This window comes from Dipodomys merriami, unplaced genomic scaffold, assembly GCF_024711535.1.
Source record: "Dipodomys merriami isolate MVZ:Mamm:240054 unplaced genomic scaffold, mDipMer1.0.p SCAF_2, whole genome shotgun sequence".
NCBI lineage: Eukaryota > Metazoa > Chordata > Mammalia > Rodentia > Heteromyidae > Dipodomys > Dipodomys merriami.
In genome coordinates, this window is record NW_027203381.1 from 40264045 (window position 1) to 40291967 (window position 27923).

The window sequence follows — 27923 nt, forward strand, 5'->3', positions numbered from 1 at the left end:
TACATCAGACGTAGAGATCAATAAGGAGGCTAGTGGCTCCTAACCATCAGGGTAAAAAGTTGGTGAGACCCTTATCTCAGTAAGCCAGTGGTAGCTTCCCAGCTACAGGGAAGCACAAAAGAAGATTAGGGTCTGAGGACATCTTTGGGTGGGTGGGTGGGAAGTAAGAGCTCATCTGGGGGAATAAAAAGCAGTAAAAATAATTGCAGTAAAACTCACGGTATAGGGCTGGGAAGGTGGCTCAGTGGTAGCGTGCTTGCCTTGCATACATAGGCCCTGGGTTAATTTCTCAGCACCACATAAATAGAAAAGGCTGGAAGTGGTGCTGTGACTCAAGTGGTAGAGTGCTAGCCTTGAGCTGAAGAGTTGAGGGACAGTACCCAGACCAGAGTTCAAGCCCCACAACCAATAACAACAACAAAAAAACAAACACCTCATAGTATGTATACACGCATACCTAGAAGGCACAGGGTACTGAGTTCAAACCTTAGGACTGTCCAAAAATAAAAGTTGTTACCAATCCAATGGTAAGTAAATCCAATGAGAAGTGCCAACTTCCAATACACCGAAGCCTCCAACAACTCCAAAAGGAAATCCTTAAGGCAGGTTTTCATCACCATACCCACACTTACTTCATAAAGATTTAACCACCCTGTGTTGCATCCAAATCAAGTTAAAAGGAAAGGAACTCATTGTACAGAAGACAAAACAATACCCTTTTTATTTTTTTTAAACTCTGGTGCAATAGGTTTCCATATGACATCCCCCCCCTTTTTTTTTTATTTAACTTTTTGCCTGTCCTGGGGCTTGAACTTTAGGCCTAGGCGCTGTCCCTGAGCTTCTTTTGCTCAAGGCTAACGCTCTACCACTTGAGCCACAGCACCATTTCCGGCTTTCTTCTGAGTAGTTTATTGGAGATAAGAGTCTCAAGGACTTTCCTGTCCAGGCTTACTTTGAACCAAGATCCTCAGATCTCAGCCTCCCAAGTAGCTAGGATTATAGGCGTGAGCTACCAACGCCCAGCTGACATCCCTTTAAAAAAAAATTAATGTAAACCAACCTGTGGTGAGTCACACTATACAGACTTCATCAGAGCGTGTACAGATGCCTAGAGTATTTACAAATGCTATTTTTTAGGTAGTAAAGTTTTTGTTGCAAATTTTCCAGCACATATCCACAGAAAAAGAAAAAGGGGTATATTGGTATTCTAGTATAAAAATTCTTAACAAATAGAGAAAGGCAATTTTTCCTGAGAGGGATTTGTTCTTGACATGAGTTTTCTTTGGACAGTTGGGAAGGTAAAAATGGGATGTAGTTTGTAAAATCCTTAAGAATGTCTAAGTTAACATTTTTTTTCTTTTAAATTATTTTAAGTACCATTAAGTTAAAATGTATACATTCATTATAAAAAAAAGGCTGTTAAATCGTATGCAAATGATTTAACACTGATTGCTGCAACGCAAATTGCACTTTTTAAAAAAAAAATTATTGTGTACATGGAAGAAAAAAAAATATCTTGTTTGCTACCCTGTTTACAAATTCTGAGTGAGCTCAGATCAGTTGCCCAAGCTGAGCTTCGAGAAGATTCAGTCACAGCTCGGCAGTCTTGAAAACTGACAAATACACTTGACAATACACCTCAGAAAGCAATCCTCCTCCTTAGCCGTGAGTACCAAACGGCCTCCAATGGTCTCCACGAACTTGTGAACTTGGCATGTGGCACAGGTGTGAAGAACTTCTAGAAAAACCATAATCGATCCAAAGAAGCACATGATTTGGGGCAATACACATTAACCTTTAAAAAAAAAAAAAAAAGAATCTCAATTGTTCATGTCCCAGTTTGTGCCAGCAGTTCAGGGGACAGCGCAGAGGCAGGCTGGCCGGAGGCCGCCCCGGCTGCAGGAGGCCGGCCATGTGCCACTGCCGTTGGCCTTTCCCCAGAAGCAAGCCTCTTGGGAAATACATCACTTTCAAAACAAAGGCACAGAAATCACGCATCGGAGGAATGTTCGGTCTGTCTGGTTGCCACCATGTGGACTGCTGGTTCGAGGCCCTCAGAGTGGGGGGGAGTCCTCTTTATCCCCAGCAGCACCAGCTCAGGCCAAGGCCAGAGCACACCAGGAATCCTGTCGCACAGAGGATGTGACTTCTGCTGGGGAAGACAGACTGACGCCAATGTAGAGCCCGTCCTGCGCTGAGTACTTGAGCTCGCTGTTCTCAGGGGTGGGGCCTTCTCCCGTGCTAGGCATCACTGGAGCCCCGGCCTGGCAGACATGGGACAGAGAAGACATGGTTACCCATCACTGTCAGTTGACCCCATCCTACTAGTTCAGCACACCCAGGAGGAAATCAGGAAGTCAGCCCTGCTCTGTCCAGCAGCCCACAAGTAGGAGCCCTCACTGGGCTGCCATGGCGTTACCCCATGGCATTAGTCTAATCCTGGCAATTTAGTGTGTGGGGCTCGGGCATGGTGGACATGTATGTACTGGAGCTAGAATTCAGGGCCTGGGTGCTGGTCCCTTAGAGCTTTTATGCTCAAGATTAGTACTCTACTACTTGAGCCACGCCACCAGGTCCAGCTTTTTTGTGAGGAGGTTAATTGGAGTGAAGAGTCTCATTCTTGGGCTTTCCTGCTTAGGCTGGCTTCAAATCACAATCCTCAGATCTCAGCCTCCTGAGTAGCTAGGATTGCAGGCCTGAGCCTGTAACTTATGCTCTTAAAAACACCGTCCATTGGGGCTGGGAAGGTGGCTCAGTGGTAGAGCGCTTGCCTTGCATGCACAAGGCTCTGGAGTCCATTCCTCAGCACCACATAAGCAGAAAAAGCCAGAAGTGGCACTGTGGCTCAAAGGGTAGAGTGCTAGCCTTGAGCTGAAGAGCTGAGGGACAGTGCCCAGGCCCAGAGTTCAAGACCCATGACCAACAAAAACAAAAACACCGTACATTAACTTTAGAACTCAAGGACCACACAGCAGGATGCAGAAAGCTGGAGGAATCCTATCTGTAAACTTGCCGAACAAACTTGGAGATCTCTCACAAGTGAAACAAACCACACTTCACAGGTAAATGCCACATGGCTCACACCATCCTGTCACTAGGAGAGGGAAATAAACAGCAGAGCCACCAGCTAGCTTGCCAGGGAGGTCAGAATCCATAAAAGGCTACATGCTCAACATTCTCTACTACATTTAAAAACACTGACTTGATGGAAATGAAACTAGGCAAACGCAGGTTTGGTGGGATTTGTTGCTCATTGTTGCATTGTGTGACAGTGTCTTGGTATTTATCCCAGGCTGGCCTCTAATTATCCTCTTGTACTGGGATTATAGGTGTGAGCCACTGGAAACTCTAAGATTTTAATAGGTATCTCATTTACTTAACTTTACAAAAACAGGCCACACATGTTTTGCTGCAGTTTGTGTTTTCTAATAGCACTAGTGTGCCCATAATCAATTCTGGAGACAAAATGTCAATTGTCCCCTGTTTCATTCATTCTCTATCCTAGTGAGAAAGGCCAAATAGAAACCTTATATAATTTAGTAGACTAAAACTAATGTGACTGGATCTGTTTGAGAAAACAATTAAATTTGAAAGAATTGCTTAAAGATCTAGCCACAGCCATGTACTTTAACCACACCTTTTTCCCTCCCCCACATTTTTTAGGGGGGAGGGTCAGTTGTGAGGCTTGAACTCAGGGCTTGGGTGCTGTCCCTGAGCTCATTAGCGCAAGGCTAACTAACACTTTGAGTCACAGCACCACTTCCCATTTGAGTCTCAGGAGACTTTTCTGCCTGGGCTGGCTTTGAACTGACATCTTCAGATTTCAGCCTCCTGAGTCTCTAGGATTATAGGTGTGTGAGCCACCAGCACCTGCCCTCTCCCACATTTCTATCAGGACCATTCCCTAATTTCAGGATTCCATTCCATACATTCTTGGCTACCTGTTATTTGTTACAGGTAGAACTTTTTTCTCTATTATTCTAGTAACTTGTCTTCTTACATGACTCCACTAAATCCTGAGATAAACCAGTCGTAGGAAGCAGAGCACCCAACATTGACTAAACTGGGAGTGTGCTGTGCATCCTTACCCTAGAAGCAAACAGCTCTCTTCAACGCCATTTTCCCAACCTGCTTCCTACTCATCACTCCTGTAGCAAGCTGAGAGGCAGGGGAGAAACCCCCAGTTCTAGTCATATGACTCACTCTCTGCCCTCTCCAACTTCCTCCCCCAAGCAGACTAAACCCAACCCCCTTTCATAGATCCTATTCCTTTCTTTGTCCAGAAAAAAATGGGAGCTCAAGCCAGGTGCTGGTGGCTCATGCCTGTAATCTTAGCTACTCAGGAGGCTGAGATCTGAGGATCACGGTTCAAAGCCAGCCCGGGCAGGAAAAGCTGTGAAACTCAAAGCTGTGAAACTTATCTCCAATAAACCACTCAGAAAACTGGAAGTGGTACTGTGGCTTAAGTGGTAGAGTGCTGGTCTTGAGCTGAAGAGATAAGGGACAGTGCCCAGGCCCAGAGTTCAAGTCCCACGACCCACCTCCCAAAAAAGGGGGGGAGCTTATGAAAATCCAGGAACAAGACCCCTACACTCAAAGTTCAGCTTAAGTAACACAAACACAAAGCCTAAAACTGAGGGCTTTCAATGTACAAAACATCACACTACACAGTCATTGAAATGTCTCACATGTAAGGTCGATTCATGTGAAAATTCTGAAATGCAATAGCCCTATCAAACAATGATGCTATGAATCTGGTTGCACTAAATGCACATGTGGGGCTTTCTGGTTATTCCTGAGAAACACAAGAGGAGGGACCTGGATCACTAAGAAAACAGCCCACCTGCAACATCAGGACAGAGGGGCTGGGACAGAAGAGGGATCTGAAGTCACCACCACCATTGGCAGCTAAGCCATTACACACTACCAGCCAGGCAGTCCAGCTGCTTATCATGAACGCCAAATGAGTGGCCAAGGTGGGGAGTGAAATATTGTCTGGAAAGGAATCAGAGTGCCAGGGGCTCATCACCGTTGCCTGTAATCCTAGCTACTAAGTAGGCTGAGATCCAGGGACTTACAGTCAAGGCAGAAAAGTCCACAAAACTTCATCTCCAAAATAACTCAGGATGGAGGCATAGCTCAAGTGACAGAGCACCAATCTAGCAGACATCATCCCTGAGTTCACATCTAAGTACCATCAAAAGATGGAAGGGGGCTGGGAAGGTGGCTCAGTGGTAGAGCTCTTGCCTTGCATGCATGAGGCCCTGGGTTCGATTCCTCAGCACCACATAAGCAGGAAAAAGAAGGCGGAAGTGGCACTGTGGCTCAAGTGGTAGAGCACTAGCCTTGAGCTGAAGAGCTGAGGAAGAGTGCCCAGGCCCAGAGTTCAGGCCCATGACTGGACCCAAAATAATAATAATAAATAAAAAAGATGAAAGAAAGGGGGTATAGAGGGAAAGAAGAAAAAAGGGGAACAAGAAGCAAGTGGCTACCATGGATCAGTCAACCTCAGGAACTGTGGCCTCCCTCAGCTTACTCTTTGGACCCTGGTCCTTATATTACTTTCCTGGAGAATGGTCCTGACAGCTAAATGCTTTCGTGTTTGTGACCATGTCAGCAGGATGCTATGCTGTGTCCACCATTCCATTATTGAAGGAAGCCATCATTTCATTCCAGGGTGGTAGTTCAGTATTAAAATACAGGACTACTACACTCAATATTGGGGGAAATAAAAAAAAGGGGGGGAAAGGGCAAAGATGGAGGAAAAGGTAGAGAAGGCTTGCAATACTGATGTCAAATGTTCATGCCATTGGGATGTAGGGCTGTAATCTGGTTTACAGCTTCCAGAAGGCAGTTAGCCATAATGTCCAGAACCACAGGTTCATGTCCTAGGTGACCCTGTAATTTCACTTCTGAAAATGTATTATAAGGAAACAATTCAAAAGAAAGGAAAGGCTACACAAAGGAAGCCATCTATTTGCAGGATTACTTATAATAGTGGAAACCATGGAAACAATCTCATGTCTAATGATATGGGAATGGTTTGGAAAAGCAGGGTACATCCGCTCCACCAGCATTGATGCAATTATTAAAAAATAGTAAGATTGGGCAGCAAGATGGAAAAAATCCTGTCATACCATGGGGTAAGTGAAAAACAGCAGGATATGAATTCTATGTCCTAAACATATGAATTCTATGTCCTGGTAAGTATTACCAGGGAACCTGGGAAAGAACCATAGGGAAAGAACCATCTGTACCCTTCATTGAGTATTTTGCTTGAATATTTTAATGCAATCACATACGCAACCTACTTTGGGGAAGAATACTAGTACCAGAAATTTGAGACATAATCACTTAAGCGTCCATCTAGCCTGAATATAGTTATGAAACAGCTTGAAAAACTAGAGTATGCCAGCATGGGGGGCTCATACCTGTAAATCCTAGCTACGATGAGATCTGAGGTTCACAGGATCAAAGCCAGACCAGGCAGTAAAGTGTGAGACTCTTATCTCCAATTAACTAGCAAAAAGCTGGCAGGGGAGCTGTGGCTAGCTTTAAATGAAAAAGGGATCGAACATGGGCTTTGAGTTCAAGGCCTAATACCAGACTCAAAATCAAAACCAAAACAGAACACAGAATGAGGTGCCAAAATGACAGATACCAAAGAAGGAATTCAGTAGAAGGCCATCACACCCTTGAATCATTTCCATGCCTCCTGGCAATAAGCTGAGACCTGTATATCCAGGCACACATCAAACACATCTCTACTGGAGTCAGAACTCTGAGCACACTGAGCCATGTGTCATAAGGACTTGAACTCTTGGCACATTTAATTGCAGAAAAACCCTGAGGACTCTCCTAAAGAAACATGGCCCGTTATCATTTTCTTTCCTAAGTTCCTTTCCTTCCTGGGAAAGAATCAGTACTATTGAGGGGAGGAAAAAAAAAAAAAGATCAGAGGACATTTATGATAACTGAGGAGGCAGTAGCCAGCAAATAAACACAAGTATGAATTTCAGTTGGTGAGTGTTTTCCCACTTCTAATGAAACCCATCAAAGGACTCTATGCAGTTCAATGACACATATCTCAGGGTAGCAAAAGCAGACACTCAGACTAAGTTAAACAAGTGTACCTGGAGTAGAGAAGAAGAGAAGAGGGTTTTGGAATGCCCACAGCTGACACTGCTAAGCTTTCTCCCTCCCAGTGCCAGGCAGGCAGCCCCGGCCAGGCGGAGGTCCTCCCTGATCAAAGTGCAGTGAGGGTGGAGCAGAAATCTGTTCTGTGTTTCTCTTCACAGCTTATCTGCTCTCCACCCTCCAGACAACTGAAAATGGAGGTACTTCCTGTTGAAAGAATGTGTTATCAGTGCCAGACCCAGCCAGGGCTTAGCGCTGCAAGGGCCAGGGTAGGTGGGGGGCAGGCAGCGCCGCCAGGCTGGAAAACTCGCTCCAAAAGGAAGAAATGACTTCAGGGAAAGCTCAGGCTGCTGCAGATTGGGACATGGAATCTCCACTAGCCTAAGCAGCTTTAGATCACTGACATTTCTGGATTTTCCAAGAGACTTAAGCCTTTGCTGTTTTAAAAGACTTCTGATTTAACACACTCATGTGGTCAAATGCCCAGCAGTGTGGCTCCCAGAAGAATACTCCTTTCTTTCCCTTGACTTCACATCTTCCCTGAAGGGGAGCTAAATACAACCTCCATCAAAAGAGAGAGAAAAACAGACAGACAGCCAAGAGGAAAATGGTTCAGAGCTTAGTCTTGTCTAACAAATCTGAATTGTGTACACCATTTTGTGTATGGTCCTAGAGCTTGAACTCAGGACCAAAGCACTGTCCCTGGGCTTTTTTGCTCAAGGCTACTGCTCTACCACTTGAGCCACACTTCCATTCTGGCTTTCTGGTGATTAAATGGAGAGTCTCAAACTTTCCACCTGGGCTGGCTTCAAACCTCAATCCTCAGATCTCAGCTTCCTGAGTATCTAGGATTATAGGCATGAGCCACCAGCACCTAGCCTGAATTATACTTTTTTTTTTGGAGACAAGATCTTGCTAAATAGCCCAGCTGGCCCTCAATCAAATTTGCCATCCTCTGGCCTGTTTCCTTGTTGTTGGGATTACAGGAGTAAAACACCACATAAGGCTATAAATTTCATTTCTGAATCCCCGAAGAAGTCCACTAGGATGTATGCCAGTCTCTGTGCTGCATCTAATGCTGTCTCATTCTTTAGGAAAACCCAGGCAGGTGGCGGGGAGGGTGTGGTTACCCAGAAGCCTGTGGCTCTGATGAAGGTCATGCTGCTCCTGAGCTCCAGGTCACCTAAACTCCTAGCCTGTCTTTTCTCATACATCCAAGCACATTTGTAATCACAGCTCTTTTTGTCTGAGAAGCCAGTTGTCACTCACTGCCAAACCTCTCCTCTGCTTTAATAGCCTCTAGGTAAGACTTTTGCAGCATTTCAGCTGTTTTCCCCAAAGGAGGTGAAAAAGAGATTATCCACATATGCCAGCGAAGGGGAAATACTTGCATGAAAATCTTCACGTCCACTATACAAACAGTTTGCACGGAGGCGAAATGGAGCCAGACACAAGTGACAGATAGTTTAGAAGGTGACTCGGAAAGATCCAGGGACAGATTCTGTCTCAGTCAGAACGTGTGAGAATCAATCACCACAGAAGCCTCCAATGTTCCCACCACAGCAAGAAAAAACACCTCCCCCTCCTCTCCCCAAGACTGCTGTTGCTCACCTTAGCTGGCTACAACCTAACTCAATTTCTAGCAGACTCTTTTCTGGAATTTTACTGGCTGGCCCTTTGCCTCAACAACCTCTGTCCACATTGTGAGATGCTGTCTTTTTCAGGACAGGTGAAAAACAACTCAGTACCCACAATCTGTTCTAAGCAAAGGAGCGAATTGTTTTATGAATGTGTGCACACTTGAACAGCCAGAACACTGCAGGGAGGGAGTTTATGAGCGTACTCAGTGATTGTAGGTGGCCATGCAAGAATGAGCTGGGGGGAGAGAGAGAGAGTGAAGGGGTGGTTGGAAGACTGACCCTACAACCTCAAGTTAAGGAGCATTTGAAAGAAAGGGCTGTTCTCCCCAAAATGAACCAGAGTCACTCTAGTTTTGTATTCATATAGGAAGTGGTAAAGGAACCTGGGTAACATTTCAATTCTAGGTTTCACTTTTATAACAGAAATGGTTTGAGGACATTGGATGAATGTCTCTCCACCTCAATGAGAGGTCAAAGGACCAAGCAGTTTTCCCCAATGTCCTTCTACCAAGAAAGAAGCCCCAGGGAGTACTGACTATCAGGAGAAATGAAAAAAATGAGTAATTCTGCTATGGAACAAATGAAAAACAATGTACCTTTACTGTAAAGTTCATGAACAGGGGAATGAATGAAAAATCTTTAAACACATGATTCTTTCTTTTTGTGATATTGGGGTTTGAACTCAGAACCACACATCTGCTAGGCTGGCACTCCATCTACAGAACTGGCCTACAGTTCTGCTTTTTGCTGATTAATTGGAGATGGATGTAGTGATTTTTTTTCTGCCCTGACTAACTTTGAACCATGATCCTCTGGCTCTCAGCCTCCTGAGTAGATAGGATTCTGGGCAAAAGCCACCAGTACCTGGCTAAACTATGGTTCTTAGCACAGTAACTCTACCTCTTCAAACCTCCCTTTCTAGAAAATAAGAATTTTTGTTTCTTCTATCTTTAAATGAAACAAACAAACAAGAACCAGAAATGGCCATGCAAATAAAATGCATTACTATTAACTTGTATTTAAATGCTGTTACTCTTCTTGAGCTTCAGAAGGGTCTGCGAGCAACTCAGTAACGCTATGCAATACTCACAAGGGCCAGATGGTGGGAATTACTTCTGTCCTTTAGCAGGAGGAGGAGAACATGGGGGACTTTTTACCAAACCTTGGCAGTTCATGATAGTCACACAGACAAATCTAGAGCTAGCGTCTGTTTCTTCACAGCTGCTAATCCATGAAGCCCAGAATAAACTTCAGAACCGATTCAGGCTTCACTACAAATCAAGCAACCAATATTAAGTGGAGTTTTTATTGAAAAATCTTTATGCTTATTATGCTTACTTAATAAAAGGAAACAAGAATGTGTGCCCCAGTTTAGGAAAGACTTCTGTGACAACTCCAACAGTGGCTAGCCATGGAGTCAGATCACGGTGACAGCGGCTCTGACACTCACAAAATCCCAACACGGAAATCCATGCCTTGTTTGTTGGAGTGTGCTTGTTAAAATCTGAGATCTATAAAACAACTTGTTTGTGCTTAGTCTCCCAATTTTCTAAGTGTCCGGTGTTTATAAAACCTGAGATGATAGGTAGCTGAATTATGAGTTGTCACATTGACCATGCTTATCTTTGGAGGCGACTTTTTAAATTATTGACATTTCAGAGAAAAATTAACAGGTGAACCTGCACACCAACGGAGCTGTCACACTGCATTTAATTCGTATCCCTTGCATCTTCATATTGCTAAGTAAACTCTTTTGGCAGACACCCATGAGAGACATAATAAATTACTTCAGTTCCAGTAAAAAAGAATTCATTTTCTTCAAAGACTCATTTAGCAATAACATTTCAGAGCATTTTAAGCCAGATTTCTTAAATGTAGCCATGTTTTCCCGTAATATTATTTTATGTTTTGTGGCAATATCTGTATCGTTAATACGGGGGATGGGAGTGGGGGTAGGGGATAAAAAACCTTCAATGGTTCTGTAATTTGCAAAGAAAAGCTGTGTCCTAAGTTTAAGGCCACATGAAAAGACAAACAACTTCTGCCTGTCCTTGTTTACCTGGTACTCTGGCTTTCAGAGTACTAAGAAACAATCAGTCACTTATTAAATAAACCACAGTTCTAGCCAGCATCGGTGGCTCATGCTTGTAATTCTAGCTACTCAGGAGACTGAGATCTGAGGATCGAGGTTCAAACAAAGCCAGCCCAGATAGAAAAACCCATGATATTCTTATTTCTAATGAACTACCAAAATGGCAAAAGTGGAGCTGTAGTTCAAGTGGTAGAGTGCTAACCTTGGGCAAAAGAAGATCAGGATGTGAAGGGTAAACAAAGGAGGAGGCTGCAATGCTTGGTAAGAAATGTACGCATTATCCTGCCCATGTAATTGTAACTCCTCTGTACAGTATGTTCACAAATAAAATTAAATTAAATTAAAAAAAAAAAAGAAGATCAGGGACAGTGCTCACACCCTGAATTCAAGCACTAGTACCCCTGAATTCAAGCCCTAGTACCCGACTAAAACACACAAAACAAAACAAAAAACAAATAAACTATAGCCCTATCAGCCCACCCAAACTACTTAAAGAGCAATACAGTTTTAGTGTTTCCTAATATAGGTATAAAGCCATTAGTTATGCATCTGCTACAATGTATTCTTACTTTGCTTTACCACCTCCCCATCTGTCTCTCTAACACACACACACACACACACACACACACACACACACACACACACACACACACTGAAATAAGAAAGCCTAGATAAGGCCTTAGCAGATCAAAATGAAAGTATGTGAACTCAGGCTGCTGTAACATTCCCTGCCAGGGCGACACATGACTTTCACGCGAAGGTCCATGTGGTCAGACAAGAACGTGAGTTATTAGAAGGGGCTGTGAAGGAAGAGAGAAAGGGAGCCTGGCACACAGCGAGCCTGAAGATAAAATGCCAACAAAATATTTATGCTCATGGCTTGGAGCGTGTGGCGAGGATATTAATAACAGCGATGATTGGTCAGCTCCCGGGGAGGGGGAGCAGCCCTCCACGGAGTGCCAGGAGACGTCGGTTCCAGTCCCCACTTCAACTCAGGCTCTGTGACCTTATGCCATCGCTCTGGATCCTGGTTACAAATGAGGTAATAATAAGATCTAACCACAACCCTCTTACAGCCCCCTCTGGGAGATTAATGATTATTTAACTCTTATTATTCTTTTGGAAAAGAGGGGTTTGGATTATAATCCCTGGGGCCAGGGGAGGGGTGGGGGAGGCAATGGGCACTTGCCAGTTAAGGAATGACTTCACAAAATTTAATTGTAGGCAACTGGAACATTCTAAAACAATTTTACACAACTTAGCACTCACACATCCTATTTGATACTTTCAAAGAACTTTATTTCATATAACTGCATTAAAGTAAATTTTTATAATCTGTACTATAATACTTTTACTACTTTTATGAATAATAAAATTATTTTTTACATGTATGTCCAAGGCATGAACAGGCAAAGGCACAGATCAAAAGCCATGCTAGGCTAAACATGGGATTGTTTTGCCCCTGGCTGATATAAGATGATGTTGATGCCACTTTGCCCAGAACAGGGAGAAAATTATTTTTCTACCTAATATTATCCACCTGCCATATTTTTAGTATGTATGCCAGTGCTGAGACTTGAATTCAGAGTTCCATGCTCTTTTTTGGCTCAAGAGGTGCTCTACGACTTGGGCCTCACCTTTACTTTTCATTTTTTCTAGTTAATTGGAAGTGAAAGTTTCCTGGACTTCCCTGCTCCGGCTAGCTTCAAACCACACACACTGTGGGGGTATACTTGGTAATAGTGTGGAAAGGAGTGACACTGTCCAAAAAGAAATGTACTTATTACCTGACTTATATTAAGTATAATTTCTCTGTACATCACCTTTTTTTTTTTTTTTTTTAATTTTTGGCCAGTCCTGAGCTTGAACTCAAGGCCTGGGCACTGTCACAGTGCTCAAGACTAGCACTCTACCATTTGTCACAGTGCCACTTCTGGCTTTTTCTGTTTATGTGGTACTGAGGAATACAACCCAGGGCTTCATGCATGCTAGGCAAGCACTCTACCACTAAGCCACATTCCTAGCCCACATCACCTTTATATTAACAATAAAAATAAAACTGGGGATAGTGGCCCAGGCCTGTAATCCTGGTAACTCAAACAGCTGAGAGCTGAGGATCAAGGTTTGACCAGGCAGGAAAATCTATGAGATTCTGATCTCTAATTAACCTCTAAAAAACAGGAAGTGAATCAGTGAATCTGTGGCTGAACTGATTCAGTGCTAGCCTTTAGCAAAAGAGCTCAGGGACATCATCCAGGCCCTGAGTTCAAGCCCCAAGGCTGTCAAAAAAAAAGTTTCCCTGGTAAACAACCACAGCTCTAGTCCTGAGGCAGATAACACATTATGCCATTTACTTTTCTGATAGGGCATCAGGGTGATTTCTGCTACTTACATTACCACTCTTAAGTCCTTCATACTTTTCACTTCCTTTAGCAGGACCAGCCATATGACAAAACGTGGAGAAAGACAGTATGCTAATAAAATGTATTTTCCAAGGGGTGGTGATGTGTCACACCTGTAATCCTAGTTACTCGGGAGGCTTAGATCTGAGTATCGTGGTTCAAAGCCAACCCAAGCAGAAAAGTCACTATGAGATTCTTATCTCCGATTTAACCTCTCAAAACCCAGAAGTAGTGCTGTTGCTCCAAGTGGTAGAGTGCTAGCCTTGAGCAAAAAAGCTCAAGGACAGCACCCAGGCCCTGAATTCAAGGCCCACAACAGACCAAAAAAAAAAGTCTTTTCCCTACAAATATGAAATGAATAGTGAGATAGAAAACATTTCCCAAATTTCTACCACAGGCTGCAAAGGTCCACTCATGAAACAAAATCGACACAAAAGATTTTAAGTATTGACCTGCCTAAGCTCCTAAGCTTTCTTCAGACTGCCTCATAAATTCTACTGCAGCTGATCCCAGCAAGTATCAGTTCCCAAATGGCTGCTACTGAACATAGGCCATTAGTGGCAACTTAGGATTCTGCAATAGTGGGGGCACAGAGCATCCCAAAATGAAACAGAAAAGAAAGACCTTTTTAACAGCAATAAACTGATAGAAGAGTGGCTAAGATCCACCCACCAAGGCACAGATTCAGCCAATGAGGGAGTCAGATTAAATCTCTCTGTGGAAGTCATGTATCACCAACAAGAATCACACACTTGAGAAAACTTACTTCCAATCACTTACACCAGCCTCATACCCCACCCATCCTGCCCGAGACAGAGATAGATACTATATGCAGCCCACATCACTCAACATGGGGTCAGAGTCTGTGGTTATAGCTACTTGATCCTCACTCCTGATGTCCATTTTGCAAGACTCATGTTAGCTGTTTGCATCAATTAGAAAATACTTCTGGGAACTGGAGGCAGGACTCAACTGATAGTACACTAGCTGTGAGTAAACTAGCAATGGAGAAGCCCTAAAAAAAAAAACATAAAACAAAAGACCCAGCCAGCTGCTAAGTAGCTCATACCTGCAGTTCTTACTACTCAGGAGACTGGGATAAGGATCATAGATTGAAGTCAGCCCAAGCAGAAGCAAAAAAAAAAAAAAAAAAAAAAAAATGGAAGTGGAGCTGTTGCTCAAGTACACCAGTTTTGAGTGAAAGCTCATAAGCCCTAACTCTAGTACTATCACGCACGCACGCGCGCGCGCGCACACACAATTCAAGAACATTAATTTTTGGACTCAACATACAGGCAAAAAAATAATTTGTCACTGAAGTCTAACCTTTTGTTGACTGTTCAGAGCAGTCAAACTAAAGGTTTTCAAATATCCACTTTCCATCTGTTTTATTCAGCAGCTCAATTCCTGCCTTTTTGGCTTCTTACCTCAAGCACTCCAGTCAAACTGACCTCCCCAAAACAGCTCCCCTCCATTCCCGTATGTTTCTACACTTTCCTGAATCCCCCTATCCTTATTTTCTCTTGCAAAAATCACCCCACCGATTTCAGATTTCCTATATTCCATGAAGCCCTTTCCCTATCCCCACCCCTTGACCCCTACAATACTTTATTTACCAGCAGTAAAATCTAAGATCAAGGCCCCCCTCCTCCTTCTTCCAGGTGTGAGGCCTTGATTTCCTCCTCTGTAAGAGGCACCTGCCATGCAGCAGGGCCTCTAAGCAAGCAGCAATGCAAGGTCTGGACAGACATTTGTCATCTCTTTTACTTCACTAATGACATGTTTAATGGTAACTTCAGTGTTTTTGTCATTTGAATACTGACTTCAGTACTAAACTGATTATTTACAGAAACTAGTTTAAGGCAGGCAAAATGTGTTCAGTGATTTCTTCTCCTCCTCAGGTATTCATCTCAGCCCTATTAAAAACTTCATTCCCCCAAAGAAATCCTTTCCATCCCAAAGGGCATTAAGAAAAAATTGTTTTTAATTTATAAAATTTCAAGCTTGAGCTACAGAGTTTAGGAGGTTTAAGCGCACCCAGTTTAAGAGGTTTTTTTGTTGGTTGGTTGGAGTTTTTTTTTTTGGTCGTGGGGCCTGAACTCTGGGCCTGGGCTCTGCCCCTCAGCTCTTCAGCTCAAGGTTATCACTCTACCAACTTGAGTCACAGCAATACTTCCGGCTTTTTCTGCTTATGTGATGCTGAGGAATCAAACCCAGAACCTCATGAATGCCAAGGCAAGCACTCTACCACTGAGCCATCTTCCCAGCCCAAGTTTAAGAATTTTAGGTCATAATTGGAACCAGAGAGCTGCGTCTTAAACCTCATTTTAGAATTTGATGAAATAAGACATGTTACTACATTTTCCCATAATAATATCAAAAGGCCCTCTAAAATGTAAATTAATTAATATAACTCAGAAGATTTTAATATTCTCACAACTCCTCAGAGAGTAAATTCCAGAGAAAATCTGGGCTATATTTCAAGTCACTTAAATTACACATTTTCCAGTAAATTTACACATGAGAAAACCTTCGCCAGTAAAGGTACTTGTAGAAATTAATCACCTATCAAGCTCACCTTTAACGAATTTCTTAATAAATATGAGAATAAAACAGATTGTAATGAGGCTGGATGGCAGGGAGTCTTCCTAATTAATAGTAAGCAGGAAAAGACTGCCCTCCCCGCACATCCAACCTGCACAGATGACAAGGGGAAACTGAGTCATAAGCCACCCCCCCCCCACCAGCCACTAAATGACTCTCAGAAGGCATGTCTTCATTCCCAGACAGAAGTCTCATTAAAGCACAAATTAGCATCAAGGACAAAACAAAGACACAAAAATTAAGTCAAAGAAATGAAGTTTCAGACAAGGGTAAAAATTATATTTGGCTTCTCTAAAACCAAGCTATATTTAGGGATCCTGCCCATATCTCTGCTCCTTCTAGATGCTGAACCCTGAAGCCCAGGCCCAAGGTCAACGGGCAACCAGAATAACCACCTACTAGGTGAGGATCCTACATCTTGGAGTCCCTTTGCTGGGTCAAGAGAACCCAGGAATCCGTGTGAGCAGCCCTCATGTAAGAAGCACTGGTGATCTCCTGCAACTGATTTCTCAAAGTAAGACTAATTTAAAGTGAACAACAAGCTAGGCTCGCTCCTGTAATACCAAGACAGTCAGGAGGCTAAGATTTGAGGATACAGTTTGAAGCCAATCAACCAGCAAAAAGTAGAGGTGTGAGGCAAGTGGTAGATGCCAGCCTTGAGAGAGGAAAAAAATGCCAAGGGACAGGACTCAGGATCCTGAGTTCCATCTCCAGCCCTAGTGCAAAAACAAAAAATAGGAGGCTCTATGTGGCTCAGTCTCCATCCTCTATTGTCCCATTACACCGGAGGCTCCCTACACTGCTCATTTCCACCACCTCCCTCACAAAGGCAGTAGAATTCAGAAGGGGGAGAAATCTGTTAGCTTAGCTTAAACCCAAGTCAGAGACAGCCTTGTGCATGACATACTGCTCTCTAAACAGCTGGGGATCTGACTCGTTCAGTCGGCCATCAAAGCCAACTGCCCGCCAACATTACACACTGACCAAAATGGGAAAATGACACACCTTTGTCAACACAGGCACCTTTTAAAATCACTTCTGCCAGCTGCTCACAGATGACCCTCCAGGATCCACTTCAGAGCTACTCAGCTGTCACACTGGCCATGCAGGAAAAAGACTCAGCCCACCCAGAGAAAGTACTGGAAACTGCTAAGGGGCCAAAAGGTACACTCGGGCACTCCTTGGTAACAACCTAGAGAAAATACAATTCTTAAAGTGGGGGGCCAAGTGTCCAAAACAGCCGTCAGATGAGTTTTTGCCAGGGAAGGCCTGGTTCCCCGCAGCAATAGCCGGACTAGGTAACAGCCTATGGCCACATCAAGAGAAAGCCTGTGAGTCCAGTTGTCGTGCCAGCCTGTGCACTGAGTGAGAAGTCTCGGGCTAGAAATCTCAGCCAGGAGCTGCCCCCTGGCTGAAGCTTACACTAGCTACCAGAGGCTTCAGATGGCACATGGAGGCTGCCTGGGCTAAGAGAGGCAGCAGAGCTTGGAAAGCTTGTAGTCAAAGACCTGTGGGAAACTTGTCAAACAACCCCAACTTGAAAATCCCTTATTGCTTCTCACACCCTGGTCTCTACACTGGCTGGGGGAGAGGTCTGGATTTTCCTCTGAAGGGCACTAGACTGGCATGCAAGCTTCCTCTATCGGAGGTGACAGAGCCAGGCCACCAACAAGCCCAGGGTCAACCTCAGACAGCCAGGTCCCTTCCTAGACCCTTTGGATGCTATTTGAGTTGTTTTTGTTCCTGTCCTTTTCTTTTCTTTTGGTGCCAATCCTGTGGCTTGAACTCAGGACCTGGGCACTGTCCCTGAGCTTCTCTGTGCTCAAAGCTAGCACTCTACCACTTAAGCCACATACCAGCGATTTCTGTACATGTGGAATGAGGAATTGAACCCAGGGCTTCATGCATGCTAGGCAAGCATTCTACCACTAAGCCATATTCCCAGCCCTGTCCCTGTATTTCTTTGCTGTCAATACTGGGGCTGCTTTGAACTCAGGGCCTGGCTTAACTGGCTCAAGGCTTGTGCTCTACCACTTAAGCCTCAGTGCCACTTCAGGCTTTTGGGTGATTAATTCAAGGTAAAGTCTCAAGGACTTTCAGGGATGGCTTCAAACCAGAGTGGCTGGATCTTAGCCTCCAAAGAAGCTAGGATTTCAGGCATGAACACCAAGGTCTAGCCCTTTGAATGCCTTTCCATCCTCCTTTTGCCTGAAGGGCAATGGACTGATTTAGCAAGATCCCATTTTGGGAAGGATTGGGATTGGGGGGGAGGGGGGAGGCTGGGAAGGGATGTGAAGGGTAAACAAAAGGAGGAGGCTACAATGCTTGATAAGAAATGTACTCATTATCCTGCCCATGTAATTGTAACCCCTCTGTACAGTATGTTCACAAATAAAATTTAAAAAAAAAAGATCCCATTTTGGAACCATAAAAGCAAATCTGACTCCATCTTCCCAAAAGCACCCAGACCTCAAAAAAAGTTGGTTGGATAAATATCCCATTTTTCTGCATTTATCTCAAATCAGGCTCTTGCCACACTGAAGCTACATACATGCCCACAACAATGACTTGGAGCTAGGAGCCAGCCGTGAAGACAAAAGCTGGAAAGCCAAGCCCCTCCCTCAATGCATTGAAAAGCCTAACACGGTTTTGGCTTCAATTCCCTACAGAATTGCTTTGTGAGGCCTTAGGACAGAATAACTTGATCAAACTACTTTGACATTTTCATTTTCCAAGTACTATGTTTTATTTTCTACCTTATATCCTTAAAGTTACAGGCAACCCTCAATGTTTAAAGCACCACCTTTATAACGCTAGAAACATTCTTTAACATGCAACCTTTGTTACAACTATAACCAAATTTTTTCCCCTTCTCCAATTGAATCAACCACTATTTCATGTTTTTAAAAAAATTCTCCAAAGAATTTGGAGGAAGAGATATATCCAATGATTTTAACCAGCTTAAATATTTTGCCTGGAATATTTAATTTGATTGTGTATATCCAGTTCTGTAGTTCCTCACGCCTGGGGCAGCATTTCAACCTCACCTAGGGCCCTTCTCATAAACACAAATTTCCATACTCCACACCCAGAGATGGACTCTGGAATCCAGGAAGGGACCTTGGAATCTGTAGTAACCTCCAGCAATTCCAAAGACAAAACAAAATGTGACATACAATTACTAAGTAAACAGGGACTGAAATACCAGTCAGTGTTTGGTCCTAAACCTAGTTTGTTTTTTTTTTGGTCCATCACGGGGCTTGAATTGTGAGTCTGGGCATTGTCCATGGGCTCTTCAGCTCAAGGCTAGCACTTTACCACTTAAGCCACAGTGCCATCTCCATTTTTCTGGTGGTTTACTGGAGATCAGAGTCTCATGGACTTTTCCTGCTTAGCTGGCTTTGAACCATGATCCTCAGATCTTAGCCTCCTGAGCAGCTAGGATTACAGGTGTGAGCCACCAGCCAGTCCTAAACTAGTCTTAGCATAAACCTAAGTAGGACTGGGAAACATGTCACCGTTTTGGCTGAGGGGTGGGGGCACTGCTCAATGACAGAACAGCCCGGGATTCCTTCCCTGGCAATGTAAAAACTAACCACAAAAATGTAGTAATCTTAGCTACTCAGGAGGCTGAAATCTGAGGATTACAGTTCATAGCCAGCCCAGGCAGAAAATGGTCTGTAAGACTCTCATCTCCAATTAATCACCAAAAACCCAGAAGTGGAGCTGTGGCTCAAGTGAGAGTGTTAGCCTAGATCACAAAAGCTCACAGATAGCACTCAGACCCTGAGTTTGAGCCCCAGCACCAGCACAGATATAGATTACTTTTTTCCTTTTAAGAGCATTCTAGGTGAATTTGGTAAACATTAAGGAATGTTTCTTAACTGAAGGAAAGGTTTCTTTGTACAGCTACTTAAAGATAATAATAATGTTAAAATGTTAAACTGTTAAAAAAAATAAGCTGAAAAAAAGATAAGGTTTCAGTCACAGCTTTACAGAAACTATGCGATCCTCACAAAGACTTGGCATTTCCTGAGGCAATATACATGACCCTCAAACTTGCCATGTGACAGAAAGAAGCCTGGGTATAATAGTGGTGCAAGGTTGCCCAGAAAGTGTTCATCTGAGTGAATGCAGAATAGACCAGAAGCCATTAAAAAAAGGAGTTGTTACAATAAGCAACGCATAAGCAAAGCAGCTTCAGCGTGGCCTGGGGAAATCTGCCTAGCCAGGCACCCTGGAAGATTTTCTGAGCCTCATTAGAAATGCATATATATCAGCTCTGGTTCTCCCCCCCACACACACACACACACAATCTAAAGCTCTTCAAAACTTCTTTCCTGGGGTTAATTTAACCACAAAAATCAGAGTGCTCTTAATTAAGAGGTTGGTAATGTACTTAAATTTGTCATTAGGTTGAGGTTTAAATGTAATTTCCTCTAAAAACTATTCTTGGGTCACAACTAGATTATTGTTCTGCCAGATAAGATAAAATTTAAGATAATTCCTAGAAAGCAACCCACTACAGTTAGAACAGAGTCCATTTGGCTTTGGCACTCACCCCTGAGGCTGTTGGTTGTGTTGGAGAAGTATTTTTGCTGCAGTCATCTGAGTTAGAAGAGGTGGAAGTTGGAGTCATGGGGACAGGATTATTGCTATTACCTGCAAATTTCAAAATGAGTCATATAAATATATGTGTATCTACTGTTGAAGTTGGCAAAAATTTTTTACAATCAAATGGCTTTTTATTATTACCAGAGCAAGCCTTGGACTTATTTATGTTTTTAGGTTTTCGTTTTCTGGTTTGAATTCCCTCTTTTTTCATAGCAAGTGGTCGAGGCACCTACAAAATGTTCACAAAGGACTTAAGTTTATTAAATACTATACAAAAAAAAAAAAAAACTAAACCAAAGACACTGATACTGAAACTCCTCATTTAGAACAACCTGGAGCCTGGAGTGGTGGCACACACATCTAATCCCAGCATTGAACCAGGAAGATTTTGAGTCTCATGTACCCTGCGCTTAGAAATAAGGTTAAGTAAAGTCTGCCTCAAATAAACAAAAGAACTGGACATAAATTTTAGGCCAATTTCTATATATACTTAATAGATTCACATATACAAAGAGTGTATATACATTTTCCCATCCAATGTAGAGATTCCTTCAAAATGGAATGATTTCCCCAGAGAGAATTTTTTTTCACTTAAGGCTCACTGTTTGAAATAAATATTTACTGGGTGGCTGATTGTTGCTGGATGAATATCTTTAGTCCAAAGAGATGTATTCTTCCTAGAGCCCCCTCTTCTCATAAGATTTAGATGTTGATAATATTTTGTGCAATCTTTCATAATGAGGCACAGAATTTTTTAATTAAAACTATCCAATGTCTCCTTTGTACAAATAAACCAGTATTCAAAAAAAACTTTAAGATCTATAGTAGTTAAGTACATTTTCTAGTTTGTCTTTAAACTTTTTTTTTTTAATGAGTATTACTATGTTATCAATTGCAAGGTGCTCATTTCCACACTTCTGAAACTGAAATGTGTTTTAACAGTCTGTTAACAGGGCATTTGTGATAGTTTCCCCAGTCAACAGTTGTGTTTATTACTGATTCATAACCATTTTGTATATGAAGAACATCTTCAATTGAATAAAATAATATACCATCTTCTAGTTCTTCACTTCCATATGCTGGGCATTTGCTGGTTGAATTTATAACAGAAATTGTACCAGCCAGATCCTAAACATGTACGTTACATTCATGAGTAGAACATTCATGAGGAGAGTAAGAGACGCACCCCATGGAGTTTCATGTACAGTCCACAAGCGTTGCACACGGGTTCACCCTCTGCATTTCTGCGCCACAAGGTGGTGGTCGTGGTATGACAGTTGGCACAAGACAATCCAAGCCGCCGTGATGAAGGCTAGGAAAATCCGTAAGTAAATTATTGTTATGCAGGTTTTGGTGATTTTTATATGCTACACACATACATGCTAAGAGATGTCCCCACCCTCAACAAAACACATTGCTCACTTCTTATGAATAAAACGTCCCTTGAGAAAAACATCTGAAGTCTAATTAGGCTGATTTTCCTGGGCCCAGAAACTTCTGGGGGACCTCATCATATTCTAAATCCCACACATTTGATTTACATCTCTAGCCTGTTACTGTAGAATATAGAATGCTCTAGAGGCAACATGTTTGTTTCTTTAGATTCGCAGTTACTGCTCTTACATTTTTAGGGAAAATTTTAAGATTTCCTAAAATCTGGACACATAGTTACATCCTGAAACATAGCAGAAGTAAGAACACAACAGGAACATAAGCATCTCTCTAATCTGTTCCCCTGTTCACTGACATGAAGGAGTCATGAGATAGTCACACAACATCAATGTGGCACGTGACTTCAAACGCTCTCCCTCCACCTGAAAACTGCAGATAAATAACCAAGTCTTTTTCTCAGATATGTGTGGGAAAAATAACCCAGAAACCTTAAGGGCTTGTGAAAATGAGCAGCAACAAAAGAGCACAAATTTCCAGAAAGATGGACCACAACTATCATTCCGAGTGTCTGCTGCGTGGAGTTGTTTTACAAAGAATACAAGCAAATGTCTTCTACACTAGCTAGCACGGCCTCATACAACAGCAATACTGATTATTTTATTTGCCCTGTCAGTATGATATATCAACTTTTCTCCATACCAATGATTAGCTGGAATTCTGGGGACAGGTTACTTTGTTCAATAATATTTCATTTCTGTCTTCCTTTTATACCCATAACATATCCTTTAAATCATTGCACCTGAACTTTTAAGACAGTAATTTCTTCCTCAAAATGGCATAACATTTCTTTTTAAATTTAAATTTCTTTTTTACTTAAAAATATTTTCATGACCAGTTAAAAACAAAACTATTAGGAAAAATCAGAGGTCAAAGCAAATTTTAAGTTATAAAATGCAGATATATTTAAGAAATGAAATGATTAAAAATGGAGAAAAATATAAACAGGGCATACATTGGCTATTTGATGATCAGGACAGAGATTTCCAAATGATTTGATGAAAATCTAAATGGTGAAATTTGAGTTTTGCATTTACAGTTCACACCCAGTTAGCACCATTCTTTAGATGTTAACACAGCATTTCTGAGAAGTTGGGCACTAACTAACTTAGCACTCAACTGCTTATAATATGTTAGAAATGAATATGTTTGGCTAATAGGTGAACTGTTTAAGGAATTGCTTTGCTAAAATGACTACTTAAAGAATTAACAAAATTTTACACTTGATCAAGGCTTTCCCTTTCCCTCCCCTTTTCTGTGGCTAAAAGATATTAATTTTGTAGGCAAGCACTACTTTGTCTCCATTAATATTAAACCAGTCTAGGAGAGACAGTCAGATTCGTTTTATAAACGGGACATTTATGACAGTTTCCAGTGGAATTTGAAGCCAATGTGAAGCAAACTTGTTATCAGAAGTTGCCATTATAACAAAGAACTTTATGACTGTCAACTTCGGATCATAAGTGAAGCCAGTGCTCATAAACATGTGAAATGAAGGTGAACGGGTTATAAAAGTTGCCTGCAACAAGTGATCTCAGTTATATTCCTCACTGACAAGGAATTCAAGTTACACCATAAAGCTCTTAATTTGCAATGGATTGCAAGTCCAAATTGGTTCTGTACTGCTGGCTAAACAAACTCCAGTTCAATATTGTTTCTGAAAACTAAGCCAGATCCATCAAAACCATAAATAAGAAGCCCACAAGGAGAACTAATTGTTAGTGACACACCCTACTATGGGTACAATTTATAACTCATTTACAAAGCACACTGGCTGACCTTGGTTATAGCCAAGACACCTGCCACACAAACAGAACTAATGGATTCAGAAATGTGGGGGGAAAAAAGGCTTTCTTGATACTAAGGATTATTTTCACTGGTAAATGCACAAAATAAGTGCAGGATCTAAATATAAATGTGAGTAAACCTTATTTATAATTCAACAAGAACCCAAATTGCTACTATTACACTACATTTTTGCTCCGTAGGGAGGAAAAATGTTACCTTTCAAATCTCAGCACTCCACTCAAAGTGCCTTTCAAAAATAATAATTCCATTGTTCAAGCATTGTCTGCTTCATGAAAACAAGAAACTCCCTTGGGATATATATTTTCTAACTACTCTTTTTTAATATGATGCATATAAGAATAATGAAAAACAGTTGGTCGTGGTGAGCATCCCTGCTGCCCTTCCCCAAGTAAAGAAATATTCAAGAGTTCAAGGCCAACCTGAGGCAGCTACTAAACCAGGCTGGGTCTCAAAGAAAGAAAAAGAATAACGAAAACCACAGGGAGTCACACACTGTTGGGTAAGGATATCTTTTAAAGAAAATTCAATCAAAGCTGTGGGAGAGTCTAACAAGTTTAAGGCACAAACACCCATTAAGTTAATCTCAGCCTCTCCTTGTTTTAAATGCATTAAAAACAAAACAACCATAAAACGAATTGCTTCTCTTTAAGGTGTCAGACTTACATTGTGATGCAATTATTTCACTTTAATCTACTTAACACAATTATGTGTGTTGCATTTGTTCTGCTAATTGGAGTGAAACAAATAAATTACTTGAATACTTAAGATGTCTGGCATCTAACTGGAAAAACCTTTTGCATTAAAAGGTATGTAGAGTATGAGTATTTTGACTAAACAAATGTTAGCCTAAGAGTGGGGTCCCTACAGTGGCAGATACCCCATCTTGCAATGATTGCGCAAAATAATCCCTGAAGAAAATCACAACTTCCCTACTTAAAAACCATGGCAAAATGTGTTTGGAATGGGTCAATGTCCTTGATGTGAAACCATACAGACTCCATTTTTCTCAAGATCTGTGGTTCTCTGAACTCAACAGATTTCAAAACAATCGAGGTTAAAACACATTCATTTTCACCAGACACTGGCGTTTGGGGGCTAAAACCTTGTTTCTCTCTGAGGATAAATAAGGGATGGAGAAGTCCATCCAGAGAGAGAAAGGAGCAAAAGGGAGTCCGGGCGAGGCTGTGGGGGGAGAGGGAAGAAGGGGGCGCACCCACAATATTCCATTAGCCAATGGAGATTTCCGAATGACCCTGGTTCCTTCGTTCCAAAGAGCTTGTGCATCCTTCCGGGATGATTTCAGTGCACAGGCCAAACACATCTAAAGGTACATAAAATAGAGATCTGGCACTTGAACAGCCGCTACGCCTACTCCTTCCTTTTGGGTCCCTTCATAAGACCCGTGCGTGTGCGTCTAGTTTGGGGAGACGCGCAGCGGCTGTGGCCGGCCATGCCGTCTCGGTGCTCCGTGGCTGGGACGGGGGATCTTGGCCGTGCCCGCACCTGTGCCCCGAGGACGGCGAGCACACTTACCACGCGCTTCTGCGGCTTGATGAGGGGCCGGCTAAGGCCGTTCATCTTGCTGTAGAGCCCGCAGGCGTTACACAGGTAGTGGCCGGTGCCGTCCCGCCGCCACAGCGGCGTCTGGATGGAGCCGCAGTTCACGCACTCGCGGCTCTCGGGCAGGTCGTCCAGCAGGTCTGTGTTGGCAAAGGGGCGGCAGACAGGGTGAGGCCGGGATGCGGAAACAGGAATGGATCCCGGAACCTCCCGCAGGCAGGGCTGGACCTGAGTCCCCGGGGGTCCTTGCCCTGGCCCCTCGGGACGGCGCTCCACCATTTGGCTCACACTCCTGCACCCCCTGGGTACCCCGGTGGCACGCCCTGGAGAGCCGGGGGCAGGGCTGGAGAGCCCCTCGGAGTCTCAGGTGAGCTCTGGGAAGGTCAGCTCCGTCCCCGGCCCTTCCACCCTAATTACCATCTACCACTTGCCAAAGCCGCACAAGGCGCAGGGTATTATTAACACTGACTACCGACCCCCCGCTGCCACCCACAGAAGTCCCCCCCGGATACACACGACGCCCTGTTACAAACTCTTATCACGTCGTTTTAGAGAAGTTTCTTTCCTTCTTCTTATGCAACTTTCTAATACAACAAACACCACCACCACCACCCCCGACAACTGATAAACTAAAATTACGGTTCTGTGGACACTTAACTAGCAAGGAGAAAGAGAAAAATCATATTATTTTTCTTAAGGAAAAAAAAACCCGCTTAACAGCTTAAACAGATTTTGTTTGCACGCTGCAAGGATGGAACACTAAAAAATATTCCGATTTCTAATCTGCAAAGTTTCCTGACCAAATGTCGATGTTTTACAGATTAATGAAATTACCAAGATCTGTCTAAAAATAAATAAAGCCATCTTCAACTTTTGATACAAAAATTCTAATTTATTCTTTGACTTTAGGTGTATTTAGCTGACACTTTTCTAATTATTTAGTTTTTAGAAATTCACAACTACTCTGCTCATTAAAAAAAAAACTAAGAGTAAGCCTTACAATTATTTCCCCTCAAGGTTAAATATAAAATAAATATATTCTCTCAAATGATATAAGTACTTATTAACCAGACTTGGGGAGCGGGGAATGTCTGTTCAGTGCTCTTTCTGTTAGAGTATCTAAATATTCTAATTTAGCTTTCTTAAATACTTAAGAGCCATATTTTAAAGTAAATAAACATCACACCTTAGGCTTTACTTGTACATTAAGTGTGACCCAAACCTTTCTATTCTTTCCAATCCCCCCCCCTTAATAGTTTGTGTCTACCATCAATAGCGCGGTAAAGAGATTTAAATACAATCAGCATTAAAATGCTTTAGTTCCCTAGAAACAGTCTCCCTGCTAAAAGAACGTGTGCTTCCTAGTCCCTGAGGGGATTGTTTTATTTATTTATCTATTTATTGGTTTAAAAGAAACTAGCATCCTACCCAGGCTGGGTTCAAAGTTGTCATGGGGATAATGCAACTTATAACACTTGACAAAAGATTTATTCTTCTCTGCCCTAAAACCTACTATTGACCACGGTAAAATGCACAGGACTTCAAGGACATCGAAGTTAAACAAGGTATTTGTCTTTGTTGTTGACTTTTAAAATGTTACCTATCCGAGCCCCTGTGCTCAGGGAGTGGGGCATTCCCTGGAAATCCCTGCCCTGCGCCTGGCCTCCAGAGCCTCCTTAACCGCTGGCGCTGGCGGATGAATAAAGCCAGGCTCCAGGGAGAAGGAGTGAATGCCCCACACAGAAACTCCATAGACGTTTGAAACCCCAAAGGCAAAATTTAAGTCCACTGTGAATGAATAAAATCTAGGAAACCTTGTTTTTACAAAATAAAAATTCTTACTCTTTTTCAATCTCTCAGCATGCTTGTCAAGCAGCACCAAATCTAACTCAAATGAAAAATGACTAAAGTGTTTTATAAAAATGACTAAATTTGATGGTGATGGCTGCACACATCTACTGTTCTAAGTGGTTAATTGGGTGTCTCTGGGGAGTGACAAATTCCATCCAGGGGTCCTAGAAGGCCATCGAATGGAGCATGCTTAGGTGGGCATAAGGCCAGAGAATGAGGGGCTATGAAGACCAGGACTTTTTCAGGGCTAGCCCACCCCACCCCATCCACCAGCAGTCAAGGACAGGGTCAGAAAATTCACTTCCAGAAGCCTTAATGAAGGGGTTAGTAAAGCACTGCATTTGAGATTCAGTTCCTGTGTTTGCTCACACCAATTAATTTGCCTCCAAAAAAATGTTTGCTAAAAAAAATATTATAGAGAATGAGGGAAGGGGGTGACATTGTCCAAAAAGAAATGGACTTGTGCATCCATTTTATAAACAAAAAAATTAAAGGACAATGAAAAAAGATGTAGCTAGAAGCTGTCAGTACAACTCCTGTTTATGAGTCCCTTGAGCTCTTACCCCAAATACTGGTTTGTCATTATGATTTCTGAACTGGCTATGCAAAATTTGTCCCTTCACCACATGCCCTACTTTTTGTTAACTTCGACTCTACGACTTGTGCGTGTTACGCTCAGATGGTGAAAATAATGAGCCAAAGAATAAATTTATTTTTATCAATTTACTAATGAATAAAAATCAATACATTTAAATTAATAAATTT

The 27923-nt window shown here is 42.5% G+C and overlaps 1 protein-coding gene and 1 pseudogene across 1 annotated transcript in view; both read right to left on the reverse strand.

The window, feature by feature from the left end:
• Positions 1–692: 692 nt before the first annotated feature.
• Gata6 (GATA binding protein 6) overlaps positions 693–27923 on the reverse strand; it is a 31476-nt gene continuing 4245 nt past the window's right edge. Inside the window, exons 3-7 of the mRNA XM_070029452.1 lie at positions 25281–25447; positions 21676–21801; positions 20631–20718; positions 20437–20537; positions 693–2264 (exon numbers count right to left, since the gene is read on the reverse strand). Coding sequence (XP_069885553.1) covers positions 2097–2264; positions 20437–20537; positions 20631–20718; positions 21676–21801; positions 25281–25447 — 650 coding nt within the window. The 3' untranslated portion in view covers positions 693–2096. The remainder of the gene's footprint in view (positions 2265–20436; positions 20538–20630; positions 20719–21675; positions 21802–25280; positions 25448–27923) is intronic.
• LOC138832695 (small nucleolar RNA SNORA48) lies at positions 12256–12380 on the reverse strand (annotated as a pseudogene).